The following is a 20,767-nucleotide window of genomic DNA, read 5'->3' on the forward strand; positions in this document are numbered from 1 at the left end:
GTTGTATGGAAATTTGTTTTTTGAATTTTGAAATTGAAATAAATAAAGGTATTTACAAAGATGGCAATTTTCATTACACAATAATTGTTGAGAGTAATACTTGTTACATACATAATAATTCGAGTTTAAGTGGAGTTTAAAGGACTTGTTTCATAAATGGATGTGAATGAATGAATAAATTTTAGTTTGGATGTTAAGAGTGATCCGCAATAGTTTTGTTTTAGCTTTGGGAAAACTAAAGGTTACTAATTGATGAAAGTTTTGAAGATTAGTGTATGAATAGTTTGATGTTTATGTATAATAAGTTTGTGTTAAATGTGAAGGAAAAGAAAGGTTGGAGGAAAATAAAATGAGTGAAAAGTTTTGTTAAGAAAAGGAAAAAGGAAGTAGGGATTGTAGAAAGGTTAGGAAAATGAGTGGATTTGTGGAGTGGCAGAAAAAGGAGCAGAGAATTGAGGAAGAAGGGATGGGTGGAGTGCCAGGAGAAGGAGGAAAGGATTCAGTGAAGATTGGTGGAGTGGCAAAAGAAGGAAAAAAGGATTGAGAGAAGCCTGAGGAGATTTGCAAGGATTGAGTGGCATATTCTGGTTGTAAGACCAAGCAAAGGGTAAGTGTCTGCAGGGACGGCGGGCAAAGCCCGCCGAACCGCCCAGGGGCGAGCGAGCGAGCCACCGAGGCACGCCGGAGTCCCCACCAGGCGGGCGGGCCCAGTGGGCCCGCCGAGGTCCCCGGGGCGGGCGGGGAGGGTCGGGCGCCAGGTGGGGCCCGCCGAGGTGGGCCCGCCGAGGGCGTCCTGTGGGCCGCCGAGGTCCCCGGGGGGGGCGGGGCCAGTGGGCCCGCCGAGGTCCCAGGGGCGGAGTGGGCCTGTGGGCCGCCGAGCCCGTCCGGGAGTGGGCTGTGTTGGGCCCGCGAGGTCCCAGGGGCAGGGCGGGCCAGTGGCACGCCGAGGTCCCCGGGGCGGGCGGGCCAGTGGACGCCGATTGGTCCCCGGGGCGGGCGGGACTGTGGGCCCAGCCGAGGTCCCCGGGGCAGGTGGGCCAGGAGGCACGCCGAGGTCCCCGGGGGCGGGCGGGCCAGGAGGCACGCCGAGGTCCCCGGGGCGGGCGGGCCAGGTATGCACGCCGAGGTCCCCGGGGCGGGCGGCCGCCCGCCAGGAGGCCCCAAGCGAGGAGTCCCGCCGGGGAGGGCGGGCCAGGAGGCCACGCCGAGGTCCCCGGGGCGGGCGGGCCGGGGGCCCTATGAGGCCCCGCCGAGGTCCCCGGGCCCGCGGGTCGGGGCGGGCGGGCCGTGGGCCCGCCGAGGTCCCGGGGCGGGCGGGCCAGTGGGCCCGGACCCCGCGGGAGGTCCCGCCGGGAGGGCCCCGGGGCGGGCCAGTGGGCCCCGAGGGTCCCCACGGGAGTTGGGCCCGGGCCGGGATCCCCGGGGCACTGGGGGTCCCGCCGAGGTCCCCGGGGCGGGCGGGACTCCCCCTCCCCGGGGCGGGCGGGAGTCCCGGTCCCCTCCCCGGGGACGGGCCTGTGGGCCCCCCCACTGTGGGCCCGCCGAGGTCCCCGGGGCGGGCGGGCCTGTCCCGCCTTTCCCGGGGCCGGGCCTCCCGACCGCCGGGCCCTCCCGCCGGAGGTCCCCGGGGCGGGCGGGCCAGTGGGCCCGCCGAGGTCCCCGGGGCGGGCGGGCCAGGGGGCCCGCCGAGGTCCCCAGGGCGGGGCCCGCGAGGTGTCCGGGATGGGGCGGGCCAGGCCCCGGGCGGGCCGCCGAGGTCCCCGAGGCGGGACGGGCCTGTGGGCCCGCCGAGGTCCCCACGGGAGGTGGGGCGGGCAGTGGGCCCGCCGAGGTCCCCGGGGCGGGCGGGCCAGTGGGCCCGCCGAGGTCCCCGGGGCGGGCGGGCCAGTGGGCGCCGCCGAGGTCCCCGGGCGGGACGGGCCTGTGGGGCCCGGCCGAGGTCCCCGGGGCCCGGGCGGGCCTGTGGGCCCAGCGATGGTCCCCGGGGCGCAGGGCCAGTGGGCCCGCCGAGGTCCCCGGGGCGGGGCGGGCCAGTGGGCCCGCGAGGTCCCCGGGGCGGGCGGGCCAGCCCGCGAGGTCCCCGGGGCGGGCGGGCCAGCCCGAGAGGTACCGGGGCGGGCGGGCCAGTGGGCCCGCCGAGGTCCCGGGGCGGGCGGGCCAGTGGGCCCGCCGAGGGTCCCCGGGCGGGGGGAGGCGTGCCTGGGCCCGGCCGGCCCAGGTCCCCGGGGCGGGCGGGCCAGTGGGCCCGCCGAAGGCCGGGCGGGAGTCCCAGTGGGGCCCGCCGAGGTCCCCGGGGCGAGGGCGGGCAGTGGGCCCGCCGAGGTCCCCCGGGCGTGCGCCAGGTGGGGCGGGCCCCCGAGGTCCCGGGGCGGGCGGGCCAGTGGGCCCGCCGAGGTCCCTCGGGCGGGCGCCAGTCCCCGGGGATGGGCCCGCCGAGGTCCCCGGGGCGGGCGGGCCAGTGGGCCGCGAGGTCCCGGGGCGGGTGGGCCGCCCGCGGGCCACTGGGCCACCGCCGAGGTCCCCAGGGGCGGGCGGGCCAGTGGGCCCGCCGAGGTCCCCGGGGCGGGAGCTGGGCCCAGGTGGGGCCCGCGAGGTCCCGTCCCCGGCGGGCGGAGCGCGACTGGGCCCCGGGCGGGCGGCCACTGGGCCCGCCGAGGTCCCCGGGGCGGGCGGGCCATGTGCCCGCCGAGGTCCCCGGGGCGGGCGGGCCACTGGGCCCGCCGAGGTCCCCGGGGCGGGCAGGATTAAATAACCATGAACAATGTAACATATCCACCAATTATTCAGCATAAACAACTTACGCAAGTCGTTCAAGTTCCCACTCTCCTCCCACCTTCTTATCCACAACTGTAACCATCACGTGCAATGGGTCGTATCATGAAGCTATTGTCGCGTAAAGTGACAATTCGTTCTCGCAACGCCAGATTTGTGTCCCTTCGATTCATGGTGAGTGGTTATGAAGTCTGACCTATTTAAAAATCCTGCTGACGACCTCACCTCCGTTGGGATTCAGACTCTGTTTCGAGTCGAGTAAAACAATACATTGCTTCATATATCATTACATCGTTCCTTGATTGTAGGATTAGCCAATAGGGATCATAATCACCATGGTATGAAATAAAGTTACTACTGTTAAATATAATAAGCTCACGTAATTATTGTTCCTGTTAATAATTACATTGAGAACTGAATACTCGTTGAGCACTGCTTCGTAAAATGAGCTCGGTAAAAGTGTTCGCGAATTCTAAAACCTATTTCTCTGTAACTAAGATTCGTATAAGTACGAGTTTTTGATGTAGTGTAATTTTTAAGAGAATCATGAATCACAAATTATAAAGAATAGACACTGGTCCTGTACGAAGAGGCAAAAGGCTCGATTAGCCAGAAATTGATATGAACACGACAGTATAAAGAAAAAAAAATTCGCCTACCCTCTCCCTACACCCCCACTTCCAACCCCTTCCTCTTCCTTCCCTCACCTCTCCTCCCCATCCATTGTCTCTCTCTCTCACTCTCTCTGAATGTTACTTCAGTTTAAGTATATTTTGTACGATTTTTTTTATCTATCCATCTATCTAATCTAATAATAATTTACAATGTTGTTTATATCTAACGATTCACTCGGTTGCTGGCATTACGGTACAGTACGGTACGGTTGATATTTAGCCTATGTGTACGGTACGGAATTACGCAATGACAATTTTACCAAAGTACGGTACGGTACTGTTCAGGTACGGAAAAATGTGCAAATTCCGTACCGTATTACCTTACCTTAGGCATGGATATATTACTTTTGCTCTACGTTGAAAACAAGGGAACAATATTAATTAATTATTAATAATAATAACCAGTGATATAGCATTTTTTTACTATTATTCTTAGCATCAGCAGCAGTAGCAGCAGCAGTAGCAGCAGCAGTAGTAGTAGCTATTACTATTTTTATCTTGAGGTCAAATTTTTTATTTTTTCTTTCTTTCTTTAGTGACTATTGATTTGGGTTAGGAGTAAATGATTATAATGATTAGAGTGAGAGATATCTGCATGTATAGTGGAGTAGTAGAACGATAGACACTGTGATTGATGGTAAAGCTACTGTTATACTTGTGTTTGGTTTACCTCCTCGGAATCTTCATTTGGACTCAGGGCATCAGCCATATGCTTGTAATTACGAAGGTGAAGAAGAGATGGCCGGAAACATAACTGTCGGCATGGTAGCAGAAATCCGTTTGTCACGCAACTTTTCAACTTTTTTTTTTAGCAAAGAGAGAGCCGCCTATTGCCTACAGATTGGTTTGAATAGGTAATGGTGTATAGTTGCTCTGTGTTACAAATAAAATTGAGCATTTTTTTACCGGACATTCATTAGAGTTAAAGCCTTGTTATAGCGCAAAAATTATAGCAAAATCTCGTACTGATACCAGTCTTCATTACAGGGGTTAGTTGACCAAAAACGTGACTGTACTGTCTGTGAAACCCACAGTAAGGGAGCTTTACCAATTACAATTACATTACATTTTTATTCAGGCTTGGAGTAATTGTCATTTATCTGAAATGTTTTTAATTACACGTTTTGAAGTTAACTGTAATTGCGTTTGTTTTTTATTTATACTTAATGGTAATCGTAATTGTAACTGAAAAGTTCAAATAATAAAGTACTTTATTTGAAATTGTTATCCTAGAGCAGCCCTCTTACTTTTCGAGAACTCATCTTAACCACATGCAATAGAGAGATGTTTTTTTGAGTCGCTACCCCAATTTATTTATTATATTATTAAGGGAGAATGTTAACAAACCAGCTACCAATTCTAAAAATTTTTTTATTCCATTTATTTCCTTTTTTTGTACAAAGTTTTGCGAAAATGTTTTCCAATATTTGAGTTTTGTATTTCAGTATTATTTTCTTATAATGAGCATAATAATTTTCAACACAATAAACATACTAACAATTTACTTAGGCAAATCATATGATGTTAATGATAATTTCTGCAGTTCTAAAATATTTTAGATATGTTTGTTTTGTATTTGTACTAAAGGTATTAAAAGTTACAACTTACAATTGTTGCAGAAATTGACTGTAAAAGGACACTAAACTCAAGTATAAACACTTTGCAACTATCTGCATTTGTTTAAGGAAATGGGTGTGCGAAATGTAATTGAATAATAAATTTTATATATGTATTTGTAGCTGTGATTACAATTGTGAAATTATACTAATGATCGTATTTGATATTGTTCCCCATTTTGTAATTGAAGTTATAATTGTAATTCGATAACAGGTCAGGTAATTATGATTCGAATTGTAATAGACATAAAGCAAACGTAATTACCCCTAACTGCTTTGTATTACATAAGACATGCGACAGTTAGCTACTTTCATACGAAATGGATCTAAGCATAAAAATAATGGAAACAAAAAATAATCTTTTTTTAATGTATACATGGGAGAAAACTGATTAGAAATTCAGTGATTTTTCCACTGCACTTCGGCCTCCTCTCGGGGCACCTGTGAATTAATTGTTCAATCTTTAATCGACTTAATCTTTCTCGGGATCTATGGGGTTCATGTCTGCACCCTTATTTGGCCAGTCAACCAATTCAAATCCTCTCGACCTTGAAACCATTCCTGGACTATTCTGGCCGTATGGATGGGGCAGCTGTCATGAATGAAAATGACAGGACTAAGTGAAAAGGGATAATTCCGCTGGTGAAGTGAAGGGAGAAAGAAATCTTGAAGAATTTTAACGTATTTTTCACTGATGAAAACCTTCAGTCTTGGTGATATCACATATACCATGTAAGGAAATCCAGGCCCACACGTTTACGGTTACAAGCCACTCCTGGCCACTTCGTAAATGTTTCCTTGGTATTATCTGAAGGAAAACAATCTGAATTTTTTTACAATTTACGCTTTGCTTTCCGTAACAGGAAAAAAAAGTATATCTTAGTTTTACCAGACCACTGAGCTGATTAACAACTCTCCTAGGGCTGGCCCGAAGGATTAGATATTTTTTTCGTGGCTAGGAACCAATTGGTCACCTAGCAACGGGACCTACAGTTTATTGTGAGATCCGAACCACACTATATCGAGAAATGAATATCTATCACCAGAAATAAATTCCTCCGATTCCGCGTTGGCCGAGCCGGGATTCGAACTTCGGACCACCGAATTGGCAGCCGAGCGCGAAAACCACTCGTCCAGCGAGGAACTGTAACAGGGAAAATAATGATATATCGGTAGGGGGAAATGTAATGCTCTACCAAGGCAATTCTCTCCCTATATTTATTTTCCTGTTTGCAGAAGATTCCAACTTTTTCAGTTTGAAACTAATATGATATACATTTGCTTTCTTCAGAAACATTTGTTCGATAGATTCAGAATTTCAGACCCTCGTAGCGAAAATATAGTCAGATCTGACACGTCATAAAGAAGATTTCGTGTAGCCTAATACTGAATACCTAGAACCTCTAAGCATCCTTAGTTTGTGTTCCACGTATCACGTAGTCTACCTGAGAGAGACAGACAAACTATTAAAATGCTAAAGGAATTCTTCTAGAGCCTTTCCAATCTCATTCCGAGGTTTACATTAGTTCCAGACTATTGAATATAGAAAATAACGGCCGCTTCGTCTATGGAGGGTAAAGGAAATCAATGCCATTAAGCTCTTAACAAAAGGGAAATGCTCTAAGGTCTACAAATGGCCTTTCAGAACGACGGAAACAGTAGGGAAAATATAACAGCATCCCAAAATGCTGTCTCGAACGAATGAATACCCAATAACTATGTACTTATATTTTTTCATGGTCATAGAATTCTTGCATCATTGCACAACTGTGTGAGCAAGTTGTGCAATGATGCAAGAATTCTCTTTCATATAGAAATATATCTTCGGTATACAAAGCAATAGATGGATGAGTATGCCAGTGATAAAGTGATCCTCATGACCCTTACTACGCAATATTGTTTATTTGATGGTTTTGTTGTGCAAGAGAGAACAATAGAAATAAAAAACAAAGAACTAAGCAAACACCACAACATAGAACAAAAGCTGGCAATGTATAGCTTATGCCAGTCCCAGCCTCCCCCCACCATACCCCTCCCCAACCTAGATACAAGCCCCTAACATCTCCCGCCCCCAATCCCTCTTGCTCTCACTAGCTCACCCCCTCAACAGGAAAAAAATCAGCAGCGGCTGAACAATATATTTATAGACAAACAACCAAAAAGGGAAACTTCTAATTTTTTTATTATTGTATGAGCAGTATTGCAAGCATTGCATATTTTTTTAAAGGGAAAGACTTCTCGTCTTTTACGGACAGGGTGTAATTAACCCTAATTAGTCTGTTTTTTTTCAAAACATTACGAGAGCCTTAAGGAGGTAGGGGGGAGGGAGACTGGTAAAAATCCAGACTTCATCAAACGTGAGGAGCTTTCGTCCATCTACCAGGCAGCCAGAAGGCTACTTTGGAAGTATGTTGGTTGAATACTTGCAAATTGACATTACAGGGATAAATAGATGTTACAGAACTCAGTTATGTAATTCAGTCCCGTAAGTTTCGAGGCTTTCCAATTTTTGTGATAATTCTTCTCTTTTCTACGCTAAATTGGGCAATTATTGGCCGATTTTCATACTTTGGTCAAGAGAAATACATTAGCAGAGTATTTATACCGGCCTTTTTTCTCTATGTTCAAGAAAAGGTAATGAATTACGGTGGGGAAACCTCTTAGAGTTTTATAGTGCTTTGCCGGGAGATGAATTCTGGATGCTGGAGACCTACTGTAAAACTCATGGGTTTCACTACCTTCTCTTGAATAGAGATTACTATCGTTTCCAGAGGCCGTGTAATAGTGTTTTTCCCAAATATCTAACAAACCGGCTTATGAATTTCCATGAAACTACAGCAATGAATGTTTCAAACATTGGCCTAATTTTTGGTGGTACAATGAATTGACAGATGTGCTTAATTAAGCCGTTTACTCTTAGAAAAAAGAGGAACTTCTTCCCCTCCTTCAGAGCGTTTCGAAGAAGTGGTACTTAATGACGTAACTGTGACGCAGAGGGTTCCCCCAACCCTCCTTCGGTGTTTTACACCTATGGCTATCCTAGTACTCCGCCCCCCCCCCCCTTCCTTCTAGCCTTCTTTCCTTCATTCCCATTGTTATTAGGCTACCGAGCAAATCCCTGTTAGGAAAGACTGTGTACTGCACATATAAAATGAGCCCGAAGAGCAATAAAATGTTTTATGGTGGTAGATAATGATTAGATGGTTAACACAAATTATCGAACATAATAGAAGAGGTTTTAAAACAGGGGTGTGGAATCGCACTGAGAGATATCCTACTCGGACTCCTACAAATTTTAGATTTACGACTAAAAAAAAAATAAAATAAAATAAAATAAAATAAAAACATTAGTAGAAATAGAAAACAATTTTTTTCCTTGAGAGAGTTTTATATTTGGAATGATGTTATTGGGGCAAGACTGGAGCAGGATTCAGAAATAATTTCACCGACTTCAACTCCTACCTCAGAGCCCTTTTAGTACATCCAAGGTAATCATCGCAGCAGTTGTAGTAGTAGCTCTGAACTATTTCATATAGATTCGACTTTAGTCATGGCAAAATATGTTGCTTTGTCCTCGCCATTGCAAAACTACAATTTGCGCTGAAACTCTTCACCATTTACAACAGAGAGAAAGAAAGAAACCGCCTGAAAATTAGTATAAATCGGTAAGAAAAGTATGACTTTAATAAGTACATGATATATTGCAATATACTGCTAGCCATATATATATATTATATATATATGTATATATATATATATATATATATATATATATTATATGTATATATATATATATATATATTTATATTTGTTTATTTAAATGTACTTATTTTTTTTCCTACAGGCCATGTGAACGAGTTGCTGATGCTATGGGGATGACTCCGAACGCTGTCCGAGTGTTGGTGAACCGTGGAAAGAATCCTCATCCACCTGAAACACCACCTGCATCATCAAATACGTCGCCTCTGGACTTTGACAACTTCACCGTTGGTTCCATTAGGAGACATGTGCACAGCATGTTTGCTGCTAAGCGATTTTTCACTATTGCCACTTTAGCGGAAGAACTTAAAATGCTAAATATCATTCCTGAAGAAACATCCGAGAAGGCAGTATGGCGAATCCTCCATAACATGGGTTTCCAGTACAAAACATCCCAGCGGAAAATGTACCTAAGGAAAGAAACTTTGGACGTCGCTTGCCGCCGAGTTGATGCTATACGATCCCTCCAGCAACATCGTGATGAAGGAAGAGAAGTAGTGTATGTCGATGAGACGTGGTTTACGATGAGAATGCAACATAGCAAGGAGTGGGTGGACACCTCTCAATCTGTCACCAGTGCCACCTACAGCCGGCAGGTGCCACCAGGAGAAGGAGAGAGGTTTGTGGTGGTAGCAGGTGGTACAGCTAAAGGTTTTGTAGAAAATTCATTTTTATGCTTCCCTGCGAAAAATAAAACCGGCGACTACCATGGAGAAATGAATTCAGAGATATTTATTCGGTGGCTAACATCACAGCTCCTGCCGTCGCTTGAGGATCCTTCGGTGCTGGTGCTAGACAACGCCCCACACCATAGCCAATTGACAGAAGATAGCCGATGCCCAACAACAGCTACAAAAAAGGATGATTTGGTCAACTGGCTCAGGTCTCGAAAAATACAGTATCCAGTTCACGCAACACGCCCTGAGCTTCTAAAGATATGCAGGGGCAACCGCCCGAAACCAGTTTACATTGTGGATAATATAATCCGTGAATATGGCCATGAAGTGGTTCGCTTGCCCCCTGCCCATCCTGAGCTCAACGCCATCGAGCAGGTGTGGGGCTGTATGAAACGACAGGTGCGCTCCTCGTTGCAGCGGTTTACCCGTGCTGATCTCTTTGCCAGGCTTAAGAGGCCAGGCTTGCTGTAACAGGGCAGACGTGGGCTGGCGCTGTCCAGGAGATCAAGATATTTTGAAGATGATTACTGGCTTTCAGATAATATTCAAGACAGTATAGATCCGGTCATCATCAACATTGATAGTGACGAGGAAAACGATCTTTTCCTTGAGAGTGATGATGAGTAAAATGTATAAGTGTCCATTTCTTGTTTTTTTTTCCATCCCTCATATATCTATGCTTTCTAGCAATTGGTGATAACATTATTTTGGAAAAGCAAAGCTAATGAATACTTTGATACGAGTATATCAGCTTGGCATGTAGACAATGTCAATTGATTTCTCAAAGTAAGGTTGATTGGTTCATTAATTGAAGTCTGGTATAATTCCAGTGACAAAGTCGCAATGATATTTGTCACATACCTTTTAAGTAACAAAAATATGTACTGGTACTTATAACGTAAATAAATATATAAAACTATAGGTTGAAATATAATAAATCTTATGTATGTATGAAGACACACACACACACACACATATATATATTATATATATATATATATATATATATATATATATATATATATATATATATATATATATATATATATATATATATATATATATATAATATATATATATATATTGATATATATATATGATTTCGATTTCAAAATTTATCAAATGGCCGATGTCAATGCCCTTATATGAAAACATCTTTTAGAAGTCTACCTTCTAAGGAATTCAAGCTACTCTCTCTGGTGAAATTGATATGATAAATTATATCAAACAATGCTCTCTGTCATTTTCTTCCTGGCAATTGATGTATCGAGTAACCTGTGTTGTATGGAAGAATGAGTCCTACGGCTTAACCTAAAGAAAACTATATTTCTATTGCTTTACCAACACTCGCTTGAAGTGCGAAGTGTAGGGTTAGCATGGCTTCTTTCGTCTCCTGTCACAAGTCTCATTCTTGATCTTCAATGTAAGTGAGTGGCTAAGATATAAAAGGTTTGGTCTTGTGTTTAGGTAAAGTTTAAAGTCACGAATCACATTACCAGGTATGCTGAACTTTTACTGACAAAGAATTTCGTATTGCTTGGAGTAGGTCATATGACAATTATCTATGGAGTTAAACAGGCGTTTAACAATTCGGGGGATGGGAGGTACAGGAGAAGAAACGTTATACCAACGTCACTGAGGGACGTCATCACTTTTGCGAATGTGTGGGTGGCTAAGACTGGCTTTAGCCTCATTTTCTTAAGTAAAAAAAAAGTTAATGAAACGTAATTGGCAATGCACAGTATTTCCCAAAATTAAGCCATTGTATGAAGCGCTCCCTGCTTTGATATCATGGAAATACATTAGTTATTTTAGGAGTTATTTAAAAAAACACTATTACACGGCCTCTGGAAACGTTAGTAGACTGCTGTAAATACGATGCTAATGTATTTCTCTTTTAAAGTGGGAACTTTGGCCAATAGTCAATTATTAGCGTAGAAGCAAAAACTTTTATAAGGAAAACTAAGAAGACTAATACATATAAGATTAACTAGATGATGCTGTCACCTTATTCAGCGGACATTATTATTATTATTATTATTATTATTATTATTATTATTATTATTATTATTATTATTATTATTATTATTATTATTATTATTATTACTGGAGATGAACATACAATCATGCGTTCGATAATCGTTGGTTCGATTCTGATGTGTGGTAAACATTTATTATCATTATTATTGTTCTTATATTATATATATCTTTTATTCAATACACGTAACGAAACAAACAAACAAAAACGTCATTACCAACACAAAATTCTTGTACATAGCAAATGATATCCAGAGGGGAAGTTGTACAGCCAATGATACCTTAAAAACCAAACATAATCACGCTAACTGGTAGGTATGACGGCTGAGTCTTTTATGCATAAAAAGAGGAAAACTTTTCCACACAGGACCTGGAATAAGCTTCGGGAAATGTTTGAAGGTTTTCACTAATTACTCAGCATGGTTCCATATTTTATATTTCAGCGAGGGTCTATAAGCTCATTAGAGACCTCGTTAAAAAGCTTATCACTGAAAAAAAAGAAAAAAAGAAAAGAAAAACAATAAATTGTTTTTCCACTCCGTAACGAATTCCGTGGATACACGCGATCAATCAATGCTATACCTCTAAATAATAATAATAATAATAATAATAATAATAATAATAATAATAATAATAATAATAATAATAATAATAATAACTATACTCTTACATAAAGATAATTCATGTGTGGTGTGAGTAATGTATATTGGTAAAGGAAATTCGGTAAATTTTCTAATTATTCCAAAGTACTCCATTTAACGAAAAGTGAAACATAGTAACGCCTTTTGTATGGAGTGTAAAGAAATATCTTTATACCTTTTTGCGCATTATTGTTCGTATTTGTATTCATGAATACATTATAAGTCTTTTGTTTACTTTGGTGACGGTTTGAACTGCAGGCGATGGTTTGATGGTAATAGGGGCAGTTTGCGAATTTGTTTGTTTTACTATTGATCCTGGATAGTTCTATAAACTGTTTGACAGTTGGACGTGCTTAGATTCTGCCTTTGAGTTTTTCCGTTAAGCAGTCCAGCCCAGTCCAGTACAGAGGCCAGATTCCAGTCCAGTACAGAGTCCAGATTTCAGTTTCCAGTACCGAGGCCAGATTCCAGTCCAGTACAGAGTCCAGATTTTAGTTTCCAGTACAGAGGCCAGCTTCCAGTTCAGTAAAGAGTCCAGATTCCAAATTCCAGTCCAGTACAGAGGCCAGACTCCAGTACAGTACAGAATTCAGATTCTAGTCCAGTACTGAGGTCAGATTCCAGTCCAGTACAGAGTCAAGATTCCAGTTTCCAGTCCAGTACAGAGTCCAGATTCCAGTCCAGTAAAGAGTCCAGATTCCAGATTCCAGTCCAGTACAGAGGCCAGATCCCAGTCCAGTACAGAGTCCAGATACCAGTACGGTACAGAGGCCAGATTCCAGTCCAGTACAGACGCCAGATTCCAGCCCAGTACAGAGGCCAGATTCCAGTCCAGTACAGAGACCAGATTCCAGTCCAGTACAGAGTCCAGATTCCAGATTCCAGTCCAGCACAGAGGCCAGATTCCAGTTCAGTACAGAGTCCAGATTCCAGTCCAGTAAAGAGTCCAGATTCCAAATTCCAGTTCAGTACAGAGGCCAGATAACCAGTCCAGTCCAGATTCCAAATTCCAGTCCAGTCCAGATTCCAGATTCCAATCCAGTACAGAGGCCAGATTCCAGTTCAGTACAGATTCCAGATTCCAGTCCAGTAAAGAGTCCAAATTCCAGATTTCAGTCCAGTACAGGGGCCAGATAACCAATCCAGTAAAGTGGCTAGATTCCAGTTCAGTACAGAGGCCATATTCCAGTCCAGTAAAGAGTCCAGATTCCAGATTCCAGTCCAGTACGGGGTCCAGATTCCAGTCCAGTATAGAGTCCAGATTCCAGATTCCAGTCCAGTATAGAGTCCAGATTCCAGATTCCAGTCCAGTTCAGATTCCAGATTCCAGTCCAGTACAGAGGCCAGATTACAGTCCAGTACAGAGTCCAGATTCCAGTCCAGTACAGAGGCCAGATTCCAGTTTCCAGTACAGAGGCCAGATTCCAGTCCAGAGCTGAGCTCCATCAATCCACTCTAGATTATATTTCATATTCTGGAGAGCCTCAAGATGACACGGAGCAATAGATTCAGCCAAGGTCGAATGAGATCTGGATGACGGAGGAAGGCGTCCCACGAAACTCTGTCTTAATCGTCTTGCCTATCTAGCAATTGGAAGACCAGCATCTTACGGAATGTAAGTCACTTGAGAGTTTTTATGCATGTTTCGTATGACTTCTCCGTTCCTTTGATTATTGCGCGCTACGGCTTAAATCATGGTCGTCTACACGTCGATAAAAATCAAATTAAAGGACTCGATCACTAAAACCAGTAGGACGCCCTAAGGGTGATCACTCGCGATGCTTAAGTTAAAAAACCATCAAAGGGTTAATTAGGTATCTCTGAATTCTCTGCTACATAAATTATTATGTTCATTGCATTTTCAAACTAGTTTCTTAAGTATATCTTATACAGGATGATATTGAAAGCTGTAAGGTTTTATCTGCCGAAAGGAGTTTTCTTTGTCTTCAAGTATTTTGGAAATATTAGCATTTGAAAAGCGTTAGGGCCGGGCTGTGCGGAAATTATAATGCATTAATTAAAACATAATTTAAATGTTAATGTATGATAATTTAAGAAAAAAAATCTTATATGGGATGAAATTGAAAGCTATAAGGTATTATCTGCCGAAAGAATATTCTTTTTAGCGTCAATTCTTTTGGAGATATTAGCATTTGAACAGCGTTAGAGACTAATGCAATAATTAATACATAATTTCAGTGTGAATTTATGATATCTTAAAAGAAAAAAAAATCTATTTGAGATGAAATTTTAAGATGAAAGGTTTTATCTGCTGAAAGAATTTTCCTTTTATCTTCAATACATTTGTATTTACATTTGAATAGCGTTAGGGACTAATGCAGCAATTAGAAAATAATTTAATTAAATTCAATAATTATCTGTGTCTTTGGCTTTATATCCTCACCGTGATTTGATATTTTTTACTATATATATCTATGAAAAACATTATATGCTTATGTATATATTTCAACATGGGGCTTTTCATCCGCGTGATGGGTGACACTAGAAAGTTTAAGCCATGGGATTCATGGCTCTCTCTCTCTCTCTCTCTCTCTTCTCTCTCTCTCTCTCTCTCTCTCTCGTTGGCGCAGATCAAATGAAGATATGATTTCCGGTCTTCTCGCTCTCCTGTTCAATGTTAAACTTAATTAAACTCGACAGAAGTAAAAGTCTTGCAAGCTGAAGCTATATATGTGTTTATATATGTACATATGTAGAATCTACTAGCCCTTTTTGCCAGATACATCTGTAAATGTAAAAGCCAAAATGCCCTCTTAACTTCTCAATTTTTTTTTTTTAATACGCTTGTCACTACAAAGCCTCGAGATCCAACTTCAAAGGAATATGAGAGAAATCATGATGCCCGGTAGCGGGAAACGGACATTTATGTATTATGTATATGTGTGTTTATGTACGTAAATATGTATGCATATATACATATATATATATTTACACACATATAAGCGTGTTTATATACATACATACTCAAACATACACGCATATATATCTATGTATATATATCCATTGTTCCTCCGTTATTGCAACGCACAGAGGACATTCAGGGAAAGTCGAACCTTTCTCTAATTAAAATAGTCAATGGTATAGTTTCCCCTTGCTTATTCAAGTGGCAGCTCCCTAGCATGTCAGTACTTTAATCATTCATCTTACGATTTTCTGATAGGTGGTAAATGATAGAGCGCGAGAGAGCATGGAATTCAGGAACATGTAATATCTATTGTTTATGTCTGTGCGTCATTGTCGTGTGTCTTTTGTTTTGGTATGTTGTGCTTTATTTTAAATGTATAAGAAGGTACAAATTACATTTATGTTAATTAACCGAATATGTGATCAAACATTCTCTTCACTTTCTCTCTGATCCAGTTCCTTGTGTGGTAAATCCAATGAAAATAATGATAAAGGATATATGACCAAAAATGTATAGTATTGACTCTATCTAATTTTTTTTTATTTTTTCTTCTTTTTCTTTCATCATTTCTTTTTTTTCTGTCTCTCTTCCTTTATTTCTTTTTTCTGACTTTTTTCTGTCTGCCTTTGTTTCCTTCTTTTTCTTCATTCTTTATTTTTCTTTCTTCCTTTCTTCTTTCTTCCTTCCTTTCTTTCTTTCTTTCTCTTTCTCTTTTTCATTCTTTCTTTCTTTCATTCTTCCTTTCTACCTCGATAACTAGAGGTGTGACCCAGTAACTGAGAATGATGCGCTAAGCGGAAGTAGCATCAGGGAAATCTTCCTAGATCCGAAGTTCGCATTTAGAATACAAATCACATCTTTTTCTTCATGTCGTGTATAGCTTTTGATCACAGATCAAGGAAACTTATTCTCAGAGGAATTCAATACGATTCACAGCCAGATAAACACATACTTGTTATCATTAAGCTGGCTCAGGTTTCAAGAAAAAAAAATGACATTTTGAATCGATTGCATGAATTATAGTTATTCCAGTTTAAGTGGCTTTAAGCCTCTGATTTTTCTTTTGAAATGAATTCAAATCACAAGCAAAGCTATTAACTGAGACATTTGCACTGTAATAATAGGTTTACTATTCACAGAGGTAGTAGTTTTAATAGTATTAACATAACTCCTACTACCAATCGTCATTACACCACACGTGGTGCACTGTAAGCATTCCTTAAGGTTCTATGCAGCGTCCCTTCGACCCTTAACTGCATCCCCTTTCAGGCCTTTTACTGTACCTTCCATCTTGCCAGCCACCCTCTCCAAACAATGGTTTCAGAGTGCAACTGCGAGGTCTTCCTTAGATTACACCTTTTAAACATAATTTCACTCAATTTCCTTTCCAGTGCTGAATGACCTCATAAGTTCCAGTGGCTGGGCCTTTGGCCTCTACTCCATATTCCATTTTACCACTACTGATGGTGGTAGATGTGAAGGTAATTATTGAAATATGGTATAAAAATAACAGGAAAATGAAAATAAATATTAATAGAAATGAAATTTGTTATTCAGGATGAAAAATATCTCATTAGGAGTTCCTTCATTTGTTTTGAACATTTTATCCAATGAAAGGCCTTCAAGAAAACAGTTAAGGCCAAAAGTAACAAATACAAATAGAGATCTCCCACAAAAATGAACAGTGGGGAATTCAATATAAAATTCTTCACTCACAAAATATACGAGGAGAGTTATTCTTGTGATATATCCAACAGTCATGAACACTGATAATTATTGAAAACAGATTTGTTTCGAATTAAACACTATTTTCCTGAACTTTCTGCCTTTCTGAAGTATAAAGGTGTTAGCAGCATCACTGAAACTCGCATTTCTGACATCTCAAGCGTTGTAAACCTTTACTGATGACTCGGTATGACAAATCATCCACCCAGCATGTGCAAGAGATATACAATTCAGAATCACAATTTTCCTGATAGATTTAGATATATGTTCGACATGGCTTGCAATGCGAGCGAGAGACGCACAGCCGTGGCCCAGACTACGACTTAATTCCACGTGAAGGCAAATAAACGAATTGTTCTTGGTTTGCTCGTTCACAGAAATAAAGCAGTAGTGGTAAAGATTTGTTGTTATTATTCAAATTTTCTTTCGGTCTATCACAGTCATCCTATTCAACTAGGTGTGGTTTTTTTTCAATAGTGTGGGGTTCCAGGTTGCATCCTGCCTCCTTAGGAGTTCATCACTTTTCTCACTATGTGCACTGTTTCTAGTAGCACACTTTCTGCATGAGTCCTGGCGCTACTTCGGCTCCTAGGTTCCTTTTAAGGAACACTAGGCACCATCTCAAGATTATTATGATTGTTGTTGTTGTTGTTGAAGATTTAGCGATATGGCTAGAATTGAATGAAAAAAAGCTGTGAATTTTCAGTAAGAGTTTCAATAGATCAGACTACTTATATTTGAAGGATAAAAATAAAAGTAAAAAGCAAATGGGTCATTATTTGGGTGGATGTTAAAGCAATTTCGGGGATATTTCTAATTGTTGTCGATTACCTTTTTTTTCATTTTAAAAATGAAGAGAATTCTTAGAAAAAAAATGTGTACAAAGCTGCATCGTCAGGTTACCCACCAGAGACGTTGTGGGTTTGGAATACCAATTGTAAATATCCTCGGGTATGAATTTTATGTGTGTTTATTTACAAGCCAAATGGAAACAAAACTTCACCCCTGACTTTTCCCTAGGCACTGTTCAGCTCTTACATCCGATATGTTTTAAAACATTTGCTGAAACTCTGGGATATATATCTATGTGTGAATACACACATACATACATACATACATACATGCATATATATTATAATTATGAAGCACCTCTCTCTCCTGATGCGAAAATTTACATGGTAAAAAGGGCCTACTGTTATACTCTTTATGATTATGATTATGATTATGATTATTATTATTGGTTGCAGGTCCACAATAATATAGCATGTGAGTTTATGGTCTTCAATGGATATTAAAAGCTTTCGAACCTTTCATTAGGTTCATCTACATATCATTATCATTATCATTATTATTATTAACTTAAACCAATCATGGGAACAGACAAGTGTATAGATAAATAAAGACAATGGAGTGGAACAAAAACTGGCCATTCCTATGGTAACTCAAGCCACAAAATGCTTGGTAGCTAAGAGGCTTTACAAGAACTTCTTTGGGGCTCAGTTCACAGACAGTAAAAGGTTTTGCCGTTGAAGTTTTTATATTCCATATTTTCCCTTCGAGTGTGGAACTCCACCAAAGTCTCTATGAAGATTTTCAGCCAGAAACTTTACAATGAAAAAAGAGTGATGGAACACTCTCGAAAATATAATTAAGTACCACCATTCATTCACTTGGGAGCCCTGTGAAGATTTTCATTGTATTTCTAAGTTTTTCATTGTATTTCTAAGCTTTCATTGTATTCTTGAGCATTTCATTGCATTTTTGAGTTTCTCGTTGTGGCGGGATGCACTACAGCAACCCCCACACCCTTGATTCCCCTTACAGACAATAGTCTCCTCACTACATAACTTTCTACTTACGTTATCTGTAACCAGACTCTTAGATAAAAGGATATTTAAACTATACAAATACCTTAATACTATATTTCCTAACATATAACACAACACTAACAACCAATACAAAAATAAACCCACAACCTAACATAAACGAACTCTCAACCCAAGATTATATGACATATAAGTGGCCTTATAGGCCAATAGTGCCTCCAGCACTCCAACTACGGCACTTGAGCCACAGTACCGTGGCCAACGGTACTTCCACGTCAATCGTACTCTCTGTAGTCCAGATCAATCCAAATTCGTTCCAGTCGTCAACTTCAGGAATATCTCTCCTCCAAGAACGATTCCACTCTCAATTCCAAAGTCCAGCCATAGTCGTCGTCATCATGATGAATCTTATATCCTTGGTCACAATCTTCCACAATCAAGGTTCGTTCCGAGTCGTCAACATCAATCGTACAATCCTCCAAGAACAATCCAATCCGTAATCCAATTCCACGCAATAGTCTGCAATCCAATGCAATACCGGGAGATCAGAGGACAATACCCTCTCTACAGCTTATGTGGGGAGTAATGCAGACAGAGGAAAGTTAAAGAGTAACTGCAGTCTGTCAAAATCAAGACAGAGATAATCCAAAAAAATAAAAATAGTCCAGGCAGCCGAAAACACATTCACTTCTGCTACAGCCAGAATACAAAAAAGCACTCACTCAAAACATTCGGTATCGTACTAAACTACAAAAACAAACAAAAAATAAACAACTACCTCAAGTACACTCACAGTTGTTTCTATCACAAGCTACCGTTCTACCACCACCGCTCTCTCTCTCTCTCTCTCTCTCTCTCCTCTCTCTCTCTCTCTCTCTCTCTCTAACTGAAGAATTTGGCAACACAGAAAATTCAACCCCTCCTGTTTTTCATTGAATTTCTAAGTTTTCATTGTATTTCTTAGTTTTCATTTATTCTTGAGCATTTCATTGCATTTTAAAGTTTCTCGTTACATTCTTAATTTTTCATTGTATTCCTATAAGCTTTCATTGTAATCTTAAGTTTTCATTTTATTCCTAAGTTTTTAATTATATTCTTAGGTTTTTCATTGTATTCTTGAGTTCTCATTATATACCTAAGTTTTCATTTATTCTTTATTTTTTCATTGTATCCTCGAGTTTTTCATTGTATTCCTAAGTTTTTAATAATATTCTTAGGTTTTTCATTGTATTCTTGAGTTTTCATCACCGCATTCTTAAGTTTTGCATTGTATTCCTAGTTTTCATTGTATTCTTGAGTTTTTCACTCTATTCCTAAGTTTTTCACGGCATTTCTAAGTTTCTCATTGTATTCTTTCCTGCTGTGGATGATTTAAACAGTTTCATTGAAGAGTTGTTTCTATTGAAAAAGTAAATAAATTATTTGAGACTTGAAATACTGAAGGGAATTTAACCGTTAGTATAATTTAAAACACACAAACACACACACACACACACACAAACCAGAAATGGGTCGACCTGGCCCTTTAATCCATTGATAATCAATATGTCCTATAAATCGTCAGCCACAGAGAGACGCCATGTCTGCAAAGTTAACTACTTGAATTCTGTTTTATTTCGTCAAAAGGGGGGGGGGGGGGGAAGGGGGGGGGGGGGCGTGGTGAGGGGGGCGGTTTGGGGATGGCGATTAAAGCAAAACGATAAATTCAAGAAATTGCTTTTGCATTGTTGTAAAATGGTCTGGCTTGGCTTATTGTGATGTAAAATGGCTTTTTCATGATTTAACCCTCCGAAATCCTTGTCTTTCCTGATAATTCAATTTCTCCCAGAATCATGGAAGGATAATAAATGGATCATTCTTGCCAGTAACAGACGTTTTCCCATCATTTCTCAGAACGTCAGTTTATGAGAGAAATTTTGAGCCAAGAAGAATCCATGAGGATTTCGTTGCTTCAGAGGAAAGAAAATGAAAGGAAAATTATAATTTTCACTGTCGTTGTTCGAGAGAAGAAATTCATTTTTTCTGATAGAGATGTTGTGCAGGAAATTACCCCAAAACAAAACTGAAATATATTCATATACATATCCGTAATCTATGAATGAAATAAAGAGGAA

At 41.4% G+C, this 20,767-nt stretch overlaps 1 protein-coding gene across 1 annotated transcript in view; it reads left to right on the forward strand.

Moving 5' to 3' along the window:
* The window catches only part of LOC135216284 (collagen alpha-1(I) chain-like), a 25,712-nt gene extending 17,868 nt beyond the window's left edge, over positions 1-7,844 (forward strand). The window contains exons 6-7 of the mRNA XM_064251453.1: positions 622-2,690; positions 7,834-7,844. Of these exons, the coding sequence (XP_064107523.1) occupies positions 622-2,690; positions 7,834-7,844 (2,080 nt within the window). The remainder of the gene's footprint in view (positions 1-621; positions 2,691-7,833) is intronic.
* The last annotated feature ends 12,923 nt before the right edge of the window (positions 7,845-20,767 follow it).

The sequence above is a fragment of the Macrobrachium nipponense genome, chromosome 6 (assembly GCF_015104395.2).
Source record: "Macrobrachium nipponense isolate FS-2020 chromosome 6, ASM1510439v2, whole genome shotgun sequence".
Lineage (NCBI taxonomy): Eukaryota > Metazoa > Arthropoda > Malacostraca > Decapoda > Palaemonidae > Macrobrachium > Macrobrachium nipponense.